The sequence below is a fragment of the Ascidia mentula genome, chromosome 7 (assembly GCF_947561715.1).
Source record: "Ascidia mentula chromosome 7, kaAscMent1.1, whole genome shotgun sequence".
In the NCBI taxonomy this organism is placed as follows: domain Eukaryota; kingdom Metazoa; phylum Chordata; class Ascidiacea; order Phlebobranchia; family Ascidiidae; genus Ascidia; species Ascidia mentula.
In genome coordinates, this window is record NC_138572.1 from 8,880,972 (window position 1) to 8,892,565 (window position 11,594).

General features: G+C 38.4%; 1 protein-coding gene across 1 annotated transcript; it reads left to right on the forward strand.

Annotated features, from left to right (window-relative positions):
• The first annotated feature begins 1,692 nt into the window (after nt 1-1,692).
• On the forward strand, nt 1,693-2,779 carry LOC145908011 (uncharacterized). Its single transcript, XM_082995182.1, has 3 exons — nt 1,693-1,770; nt 2,047-2,228; nt 2,660-2,779. Exons 1-3 carry the CDS (start codon nt 1,709-1,711, stop codon nt 2,719-2,721), a joined length of 306 nt encoding a protein of 101 aa, XP_082851308.1. The 5' UTR covers nt 1,693-1,708; the 3' UTR covers nt 2,722-2,779.
• The last annotated feature ends 8,815 nt before the right edge of the window (nt 2,780-11,594 follow it).

Here is an 11,594-nt window from a genome sequence, read left to right on the forward strand (position 1 = left end):
TTTCGACACTTTAGATTTAACCTCCATCCTGCTAAGTTTCATAACGCTAGATATACGAAGTGTATTCTGCCTTTGCTTTCACCATTGTTTATGTAAAAATATGATCGAAAAAAAGGTCTTTATTGCCCATAAGACTATTTGGCAATTCCGATACTTACTTAAAGACTATATTTTCCAGGTTAAGGTATATATATATATTACCTGAAAAACGTTTAGATTTATCAGAAAGATTCAGTTGGATGTTTTAATATATATTGTCACCAGAGTCTTAGATCATTGTCCTTTGATGTTTCATCATGTATTCATACATTTTTGATTCAGTGTTAAATTCGCATGGCAAGTAGAACAGAAGACAGTGACATTTGTTCGACCTTTCATGTTACATCAGTTCAAATTGTCTCTACTCACGTTTATGCTTAACTTCTTGCCAGACGAGGAACATTTACGTAGACTCGACATTACAGTAACTTTCATTCTGGATTGATACCAAGCAAGATGATGTTCTTTGGTTATTTCTTTGAATCTTCGACGTCGTGCCAGTCATGCCGTGCAACCAACCGCAACTCTGCAATGTAATCTTCAACTATTCGATCTGCATGAAGTTTTCTATCGCTTTTTTATGCTGTGTTGTTTAAAGTCGATTGAGAATGATCAATATCCAATATAGTGGTATGTTGGCGGACCTATGGTTGGCGGACACAGGGTGTTCCGTTGTATCACTCAGGTATTCGTGATCAAGAGTAGCATAAAATATGCATATGTTTTTCTTTTGACAGCAAAAACTTGTTGTAACTCTCAAACATGAGTGATGTAAATTGCACGAATCACCAGCACTAATATTTTGTTCTGCTACCGGGGCGACACCTTGCGATAAATAACACAAACACACATAGCAGAAATTTACCCATTTTTGTTCACCCATTTGGCTGTTTTAACATATCCTGTTGGGCGCTAGATTAACCGCTGTGTGTAAGCCATTATCTACACGATTTTGGAGTCTGCAAGGACTTTGCAACGTGACCAAAGAAAGAATAATTACCTTCCCAGAATTTTGTGCAGAACTTGGTTCGTGACACGTTGCCTGAAAAATTCAAAGCGTCGTGGTTTCCTGAGATGTGTCATTTGTTTGGCTTCATTTGAGTTGCAATTCATCACTCAAATTCCGTGTTTTTTCTTTGACAGAGAGCATTCGAAGAAATTGTGACTCATCGTTGAAACTCTTTAAAAACTAACGCGGGCAAGTTGGTGGTTTTGACCACAGAAATGAATTCGTTAGACTGGATCATTGATGGCATCAACAAGTGGATCCAAACGTCTTCCTACCTTCACAATAGAAAGCAAATTAAATATCAACCAACGCCTAAACATATTATGTAAGAAAAGCGGTAAAAATCCCTAAAATGTGGTTGCATTCAATTAAATAACATCTAGAATTTTGTGTAGAACTTGATTCGTGACTTATGTAGAATTTGGTTCGTGACACGTTGCCTGAAAAATTCAATGCGTCGTGGTATCCTGAGATGTGTCATTTGTTTGGCTTCAGTTGAGTTGCAATTCATAACTCAAATTCCGTCTTCTTTCTTTGACAAAGTAGATGCGAAGGAATTGTGACTCATTGTTGAAACACTAAAAAAACCAACGCGGGCAAGTTGGAGGTTAGTTAATGTGCTTTAGCCAGACTTTTCACAAATTACAAGCAGCGAAAGTTATGTGGAGAACTCTTTGCTTTTGTCTATGTTTGCTTGTAATTATTCACGGGACATCGGCATGGTAAGCACATACAAAATTTTATTGGTATTATTTGTACATTGTTTTAAGCCTACGGATAGATGCAAATAAAATCAGCTCTGGGTTTTATGAGTTGTACTCTCCTAAAGCCGCTTATGATTAGCGTAAATAAACCGGATGAGGAAAGTTTGGTTGTTACTGGCATAAATATCGAACTCAATTACGTAATTTTGTAGTTGTGCGGAGTGAGGTTAATGATGTTTCTGTACATCGAATTTTGTCTTCAAATAGAAATTTCAGCAAAACGTACATTTGCAGGCTTCTGTCGAGAAGAGGAAAAATACCGGAATGTGATACCACTTCCTGTCTATGGAGCTGGCCAAGCTGCTCACGACCTTGTGGAGGTGGATGGCAATCCCCAAAAGTAACTCGACGTAGTGGAGAGTGCGGTTCCTGCAGATTGCCGAGCCCGAGATCATGCAACAACCAGAGTTGTCCAGGTAATGAAATAAAGAACAGATTTCTCCTTATTTACTGTTCAGTAGAAAATACGGTTTTGTTTGTTTTTAATTGATGAAACTGATCATTGCGTTTACCAATCCATATTGTTGTATTGGTACTTTCGCGAATAAGTTATACAGCAATACAGATATTAGCTGTAGTCTGTGGATCGCATTGTCACGACGTATCAGTTCACATCAGTGCAGCTCGTGACTGACAATAGTCTTGTCGCTAACTGGCCAGACTATTTCACTTTGTGGTGACTTTGCAGTGGACATGGTGCCGTTAGGTACCAAACTAAGTGGGAACTTCCGGAGACGAATAACAGAAGAACACACTATGGCAACGTAACAGAACTTAATATTGTTTAGATTCAACTGAAAACAAACTCAGTGTTTCCTTGTGAGTAAACTCACGATTTTCTTTTCAGAACTTTCGCCTGACTTACTTGACCTACTGCTAGAGAATGGTAATGTGAAATCTGGCGTTTAAATGACAACCCGGAAAGACCCTAAATTTGTTTTCATCATTGCATCTCATACGATTTATCATCTATCAATACATTTTAATGAAGCGTGCCATTATCAATCTATCGATTTTTGTTTTTGAAAACCTATTGAGTCAATTGACCAATTCAAACTCTGCGCAAGCTGTTGTCTAATTCTCAGAAGATTGATATTTTATAAACGTAACTTATTGTAACAAAATTTCATGCGTGTTGCTACAAGCTCTATCATTTCACAGTTCATTTATCGCCGTGACACAATTTTAATCGTAATTCATTGTGATGAGGTTAAACTCGGTAATAAATTCGCTGGAAATGTAACAATTTTTACGGAGAATTTTTTTATCTAAAAGATTGGTTGCCCAAGAAAAGTTGAAACATACTACGCTGCTTTGGAACTATGAAATTTTTCCGAAAAACAATGACAACTGTATAGAGCGAGTTAGCAAAAAATGCCCTAAAGTTCGCAAACCAACGTTCAAATGTGCAGTAGTTTTTGAGACTTCGAAGTTTAGGATAATTTGTTGAGTATAAAAAAGCGGACATAATATAAATATTTCTCATCGTACCGGAACCCAGGATATCCTGGTCACGAATCCCGATCAGGTTTCCTTCTACGTACATGGGTCGTGCACTCAACCGATGTTAATAGTCTACGACCGTTGATCTTTTACACACCATAGAGCTATAGCTCCTCCATGCGGTCGGTTTATTTTTGACACTATGTCGGCAATTTTGCATCAGAGCATAAAATATGATATGTCTGACAGGTTTTCTCCAACAACCTCAAGCGCTTGGATTTCCACAAGTTTAGGTGCTTGCTGTGACCACATTAGAACGAATGTATCGTGTTATTAGATAGCAATGTGAGAACTACGTTTTGCTTTGTTAAGTTTTTGGCCAATGTCATGAGGGTGATGTGCGTTTGAGGTTGGGCTGCTCTGCTGATGTATTTTCCCTGCCTCAGGTTCTTGAATTTCTTTGTACAACATCTCTTGCATTAATATTTGGACGATGTTTAAGCTGAGGTTAAATTGTTTATTATTTTTGTTTACATAAAGCGACAAATCAAAGTCATCCGTTTAGTTCTCAAATCGGAAATGAAACCTTTGAACACACACATAGAAATTTATTTGGATGGGTCATTGTGGCATCAACAACTGGATCAAAACCACATCTACCTCACATATCAAATCTGCATTTTTTGGCAATTTTGGCCGCATTTTTAAAATCCACATTCCTTGTTCTTCATTTCTTTCCACCACTACAGGTTGCTGGACAACTACCAATCTCACCCCTTAAACCAAATCTGCAATCTATAGGACACGGACGTGTATTTCACGAATAATAGGAACTTGGAAAGCCAAAACAATAGCCCTTACAGGATTCCTGTGTCAGTTTCATTCGATGTCATAGCTGTGTTCTCCGCCGCAATTTCATGAGCTCTCCAACGCTGAACGAAGAACGCCACACAGTCGACTGGAAAGCAGCTCATTTTACAGCTTTGCGACGAATCCCAAGATCCTGTGCAATATCTGCCTCCGCAAGAAGAGGATTGGGTAGTAATACGGGTCCATGTCTGTGTTCCTATCCACAAGTCTTGGAGCATTGTCCCCAACTATTTCAAGAGCTCCAAGCACTTTCGACAGGAACACAAATTCTAGACAACGAGAAACCTACAAAGGATTGCCATTGCTTAAAGACATCATGGAATATAACCTTCGGAAATCATGCACAAAGCTTGAAGTTCAACTTCCTGAACATTTATGTACTTGACCAAAATTGATTAAATCGTCACTTTCTGGTTTCGTGCGCGTCACGTTCAAGTCTCCATTTTAACTTGGCTTGATTGTCGTGTAAGTTTATTTGGAAAACATTCTGGTTCCCCGCTCAATAGACCAGGTTCTCAGCCAGAACAAATAGTGTTCGATAGTATTTTTGCAAGTAGGTGCAGAAAGATATGAGCAACTGTAATGCTAATTTTCAAAGCAGGTTTACATTTGCTTAACGTCCATTATTCAAAGTGGATTTTCATGGTGAGCCCTCGATGGTTTGAATCGTTGTTTCAACCAATGTTACGACAAATTTGAATTTTTTGTATTGTTTTGGCTTAATTTTAAACGTTAAAGTTAAACAGTCATTGAGAAAGCTATATTATTACGCGGTTAAACGTGTACAATACAATAAACTTAGGTTCATCAGGCTTACAGGCTTTGCAGCCCAAGCATTGTGGCCTAGTTGGATCAGCTACTTTTTTAGAGCGAGATCTGAAAATAATGAAGCTTCCGGTGAAGTTTGAACTCACGACCGTGGCCTAATCAGGCCCAACGCTCTACCAGCTGAGCTATCCCTGTAGTCTGCAATGCCTGGACTACGAAGCCTGTAAACCTAATGATTTTGATACGATAACTGAGATCGCCAAGTAAGGATCTGCGCAATGGGGCAATCCTTCCAATCATGCCATTGCATGAAATATTACTACAATAAACCTAGGACGCAAATGAAAGTGATGCTATTTGCAATTTAAGTACAACACAAAATTATTAAACATAGCGCATGTTTGTTTACGGATATTAATTAGTGGGGATTGTTATGGTCACCACCAAATCACTGATATTCTGAATCACTGTAGTTTTTACACATCGTGCAGGTTAAGCGCACCGAAAGTAATTAGTGTTGGATACTTATTCACATTATTATCCATAATGAGGGATCGCTTTGGGGGGTGAATGATCACAAGTTGCGCTCATGATACCGAAAATGTTAAGTGCTGCATGTTTGTGCACATTACGGTAGTGTTTATAATGAGCTTGCCGTATACCTATGCAACCAAAACAGGTCGGTAAAAGATTCACATGGATCCTCTGTCTTTTTAGTCGCTGTTTTTCCAACAACAGAAGAAAGTAAAGTTGTCGGAAGGTGTCGCTAAAGAGCATTTTGGTTACAGCTGTATTTGGAAGATAGTGCACTCATCCAAATATAGTGCATTAATTTGCTTAGGCTGAAATAAGAATCTGTTAAAGTTTGTAGTACAAGTTGTACATTTAATCAAATTTCTTTAGTCACCAATAACATTTCTTCCAATTTGATATAGATAATCTATTATTATTTAACATCACAAAATGAAGCAAAATTTGGTCTGTTACCGGTAAGATTTGGACCCACGTGATCCAGAATTTTGTGCATCTTTTTTACCTCTGAGAATTACGCATAAAGCCTTGTATTGCATATGGCTGCTGCATATTTGGATTAAGAACGCTAAATAAATTTTGTGTGCAACTCCTTAGTGACTCGAAAGCAATTTCATCGTGAAGAAACAAGTTTAAGTCTTGTGACCAAGGATGCCTCACTGTTTTGGCATTCATTATTGCACGTGCTACAACATAGGTCTTAAAATATGAAATGTAGTATTCGCTTACATTTGTTGACCAATAACATGAACTAATCATCAAAAGGAAGGAAAGCAAATGTAAACGTAAACTGCTTTGAAATTTAGCATTACTGTTCATATATTTCTGCTCCGACTTGCCAAAATATTTTTGGAACACTACTTGGTCTAGCTGGGTGCTTGATGAGCCACCCTTTTTCCAAAGAAACATTTCCAGAGCTTGCCTGAGGTTCTTCTAGAGTTCTCTGGGTTACATTTTCCGACGACGAAATAGACAAAACGACGAAAAGCATTTTTGCGAACCTACGGTATTTTCGCAAGTTGCGTTGACAGCGCACCTGGCATTTCCTTGCTGGCACTCGTTAACATCTGTTCAACAAAATGGAGCGAGCAAATATTTCTGAAATAATGTATACAATTTCTTTACAAATGCTTAACTTAGCGATTTTAGTTATTACTTTGGGGCTGTCAAAACAGCGTCCAAAATTGTTAAATTATTTACATCATTGAAAAAGTTGAACTGTATTTTTCATTCCGACCATGAACGATCACTATTTTGTCAGTACGAACCTGAAAAAAGCCCCAATTGAGAAACGAAGCCAGTTAGACATGGACATGAATAATTTCCTTTAGTGTTGACACATATGGTGTTGTCTGGGCAGGTAGCAGTGTTTACTTCACACTCGTTAATATCTTCACGAATAAAATATATAATTTTGAACTAGTATCATTATCTGTGGTGACCTACAATTAAAAATAAGGAACTTATATCATGAATTCTTGCTCTTTTTTGTCGTCTAACTTAAAATTGCTGTAAACATTTTGTAAGGGTTTTGTATTCATTGAAGGAAGAACCAGTGGCACACCTGAGCAGACTGTTCCAATTTTTAAAAATCCAGGCTAGCATAAGCAAAGAAAACCTCCTTCAGTGTCAACACATCGACCGTTTTGGTGGCAATTTGAAATATGGTTTGTGCATTTATCTACATCTGTATCATACTTTTTTGAATTTGTGGTTGTTCGAGACAAATGTGTTTGTTAAACTAAAGTTTTATTGCATGGACGCTATGAACAAGCCCCATAGTGAATGCTTAAACACTAAATAACTAATTTGGAAGTAAACATATTTTTTCAAAAAGTTTCGGTGTTTTTCACAATGAAATGCAACACGAGCCAAAAACCTACTACCTCATTCCATGTTGCTGTTTTTATTGAAGCCTGGGTCGCAATCACATCTATAACGTGTGTTGGAACAGACTGAATTCAAGGGGCATGAACTACTTCCTTGTTGGGTGCACTCGTCAACGTCTGGAAAAGCAAACAGTGACGTTTTTGTATTTCACTGTTGATAACCACCAAGAAATGGCTAAGGAGATACGATTTTGCTACAGAAAATATGTACCTTGATCACAACACAGACCGCTCCACCCTGGTTGGCATAAACAACCTGTAGCAGCCGCAGTGGCTCCATTGTAACAAATCACTTTACAACTCTGTATTCCTGCAGGATAGGACACTCCTCCCCTCCACACGTGTTATTAGTGATCACTGATCTGTTCCTGACTTTGTTGTTCATCACTCCACATGTTTGTGGACAAGTGCCCCAGTTTTCTTAATCCGATACAGTGCAGTTTACTAAAACCAAAAACAAATTGAGGGATATCGTTCAACGTTAAGTGTCACTTGTGATAAAGTTGAAATACTTTGAAGTTGGAACTTGTGGTAAATTTTGTATATATATATGGTACTTGCTGGTGAACTGTTTTGATAACAGACTGTATGTTAAGCAACTCTATTTGCACGAGCATTCGCGAGTGATATCTTCAAGGAAGTAAAATTTAATTAAGTTCGCGTTCCTGTTCACAAGACGGCGTTTTGGTGCCAGCATGCCCTCGTTGCCAACGGACACTAAAAGACTAAAGTCAGAAGAAGTTAAGATGCCAAAAAGTCACTAAACGAGTTTTTAATTTCCCAACAAGCTACATAATATATTTAACTTTTTGTTGAAATATGATTTATCCATCGCAAACAAGTATATATGCAAAGGAGTTTTGGCATCTTACCATCTTGTTGACTTTTGTTTTTATGGAGAAGAACATATTACGGGCCAAGTTTCTAATCTTGTGATTTTCATTCTGCTCGATTTTACGTAGCTTTGATTTCTTATTAAATAAAATCTGCTGGGTTTCTTTCGTTACCGTGGCGTAGAAAATGCTTGAGGCCGACACCGAATTGCAAACTTATTGTGCAAACCAAACTATATTTTTTGCTGCCTTTTTAAGTTGGAAAAGTTTCAAACTAGTGGACAAATGCCTCCGGTCAAACAGTTAAAGCAATGATATCTCAAGTAATTTTAATCCGAGTGTGCAGACAAGTGTGGGGACTAAAACCTATAAAAAGAAATTTCTTGTGTTTTAATGGATGACTTTGGTTTGCCGCTTTACGTGAACAAAAATAACGTTATTATTACTATTGTAACCGACGTTTCGTCCACCATCCGGCGAGACTTCCTGAGTGTCTTGTACAACTATATACACTTTATTTTTCACATACACTTTATTTTCGTAAAGTTTCTAAGTAGTAAACGAAACATTTGATCACACAAATAAATTTTTAAGAATGGGTCATGGCATCAACAAATGGATCCAAACCACTTCCTACCTTCACAAATCCAACCAAATTAAATATCGACAACGCCTAAAGATATTATGTAACGAAAGCGGTAAAATTCCCTAAAATGTGGTTGCATACAATTTAATAACATCCAGAATTTTGCGTAGAACTAGACTCGTGACTTGTGCAGGACTTGGTTCGTGACATGTTGCCAGACAAATTCAAGGCGTCGTTGTTTCCAGACGTGTGTCATATGGTTTGGCTTCATTTGAATTGTAATTCATAACTCAAATTCCGTCTTTTCTTTGGCAAAGAAGATTCGAAGGAATTATGACTCATTGTTTAAACTCTTTTAAAAACTAACGCGGGCAAGTTGGTGGTTAGTTCATGTGTTTGAGCAAGACTTATCACAAATTACAAGCAGCAAAAGTTATGTTGAGAATTCTTTGCGTTTGCCTATGTTTGCTTGTAATTATTCACGGGACATCGTCATGGTAAGTACATCCAAAATTGTATTGATTTTATTTGTACATTGTTTTAATATGTATAGATGCAAATAAAAACCACATTAGGGATTCTAAGTTGTACTCTCCTAAAGGCGCTTGCAATCAGCGTAAATAAACCGGATGAAGAAAGTTTGCTTGTTACTGGCATATACATCGAACTTAATTACCTGATTTTGTAGTTGTGCGGAGTGAGGTTAATGATGTTTCTGTAAATCTGCCGTCAAATAGAAATACGAACTTCAGCAAAATGTTCATTTGCAGGTTGTTTTGGAATAGACGAAGAAGACGGGAATGTAGTACCACTCCTTGTCAATGGAGGTGGGCAAGCTGCTCACGACCTTGTGGAGGTGGAACGCAATCTCCAACAATCACTCGGAGAAAGGGACGGTGCGGTTCCTGCAGCTTGCCGAGCCCTAGATCATGTAACACCCACGGTTGTTCAGGTAATGACATAAAGAACCGATTTCTCCTTATTTGTTGTTGAGTAGAATTGATGAAACTGATCAATGTGATTACCGAACCATGTTGGTTTGTTGCTATTTTCGCCAATAAGTTACAGCGATACAGATATTAGCTGCATTCCGTTGAACGCACTGTCACGACAAATCAGTTCACATCAGTGCAGCAGGTGGCTGACTACAGTCTTGTCGCAAACTGGCCAGACCATTTCACTTTGTGGTGACTTTGCAGGTGGTGGAGGTGGTGGAGGTGGTGGAGGTGGTGGAGGTGGTGGAGGTGGTGGAGGTGGTGGAGGTGGTGGAGGTGGTGGAGGTGGTGGAGGTGGGAGATTCCACCTACAGACAAAGAAAGAGTGATGTGAAGTCTGACCTTTAAATCACAACCTGGAAAGACCCTCATTTTTTTTCATCATTGCATCTTATATGATTTATCATCTAATTAAGCGTGCCATTATCAGTCCATCGATTTTAGTTTATAAAAATCTATTCAGTAAATTGACAAACTCGAACTCTGCGCAGGATGTGGTCTAATTCTCAAAAAATGGATATTTTATGAGCATCCAACTGATTGTAACGAAATTTCAGCTCTCTCATTTTACAGTTCATATATCGCCGTGAAACAGTTTTAATCTTAATGCATGTGATGAAGTTAAACTCGATAATAAATATGCTGGAAATGTAAAAGTTTTAAGGAAAATGTTTTTATCTACTCAAAGGTTGGTTGCCCACGAAAAGTTGAAACATAGTAGGCTACGCTGCTGTAAAACAATGAACTTTTTTCCGAAAAACAGTGACAACTGTTTAGAGCGAGTTCTCAAAAAAATGCCCTAAAGTTTGCAAACCATACGTCCATGTGTGCAGTGGTTTTTGAGACATCGCAGTTTAGGAAAGTTTGTGGTGTATGAAAAAGCGGCCTTGATATATATTTTTCTCATCGTACAGGGACACAGGATATCCTGGCCACGAATCCCGATCAGGTTTCCTTCAGCGTATATGGGTCGGGCGCTAACCCGATGTTAATGGTCTGCAATTGTTGATCATTTACATATCCATAGAGCTATAGCTCCATCATGCGATCGGTTTATTTTTGACAATATGTCGGCAATTTTGCAACAGAGCGTAAAATATGATATGTCTGACAGGTTTTCTCCCACAACCTCCAGCGCTTGGATTCCACAAATTTAGGTGCTTTCTATGACCACATTAGAACGAATTTTCCGTGTTATTAGATGGCAATGTAAGAACTACGTTTTGCTTTGTTAATTTTTGGCCAATGTCATGAGGGTGATGTGCGTTTACGGTTGGGCAGCACTGTTGAGGTTTACTACCAATCTCACCCCATAAACCAAATCTACAATCTATGGGACACGGACGAGTATTGCACGAATAATAGGAACATGGAAAGCTAAAACAATAACACTTACAGGATTCCTGTGCCAATTTCATGCGATGTCATAGCTTTGTTCTCCGCCGCATCTTGTTGAGCATGTTCCAACGCTGAACAAAGAACGCCACACATACGACTGGCAGCAGCTCATTTTACAGCTTTGCGACGAATCTCCGCAAAAAATATCTGCCTCCGCAAGAAGAGGATCGGGATCTAATACGGGTTCATGTCTGTGTTCCTATCCACAAGTCTTGGAGCATTGTCCCCAACTATTCCAAGAGCTCCAAGCACTGGAACACAAATGTATGACAGATTTCTAGACAACGATAAACCTACAGAGGATTATCATTTCTTAACAAAATAGTTCAACAAATGCTGAGTATAGTCATTGCAATTTAATAATCTGTTCTTCTGTCACAATAAACAACGTAACTTTATTCACCGACGTTTCGCCTGTTATCCAACAAGGCTTCCTCAGGGTAAATGGTGAATTAATCGGTGAATAAAG

What these genes read in the sequence shown, in the direction of transcription:
- LOC145908011 (XM_082995182.1), top strand. Translation starts at nt 1,709, where the DNA reads ATGTGGAGAACTCTTTGCTTTTGTCTATGTTTGCTTGTAATTATTCAC. An exon ending in ATTCACGGGACATCGGCATG is followed by an intron (nt 1,771 to 2,046) that starts GTAAGCACATAC and finishes GTACATTTGCAG; the next exon opens with GCTTCTGTCGAGAAGAGGAA. An exon ending in CAACAACCAGAGTTGTCCAG is followed by an intron (nt 2,229 to 2,659) that starts GTAATGAAATAA and finishes TTTTCTTTTCAG; the next exon opens with AACTTTCGCCTGACTTACTT.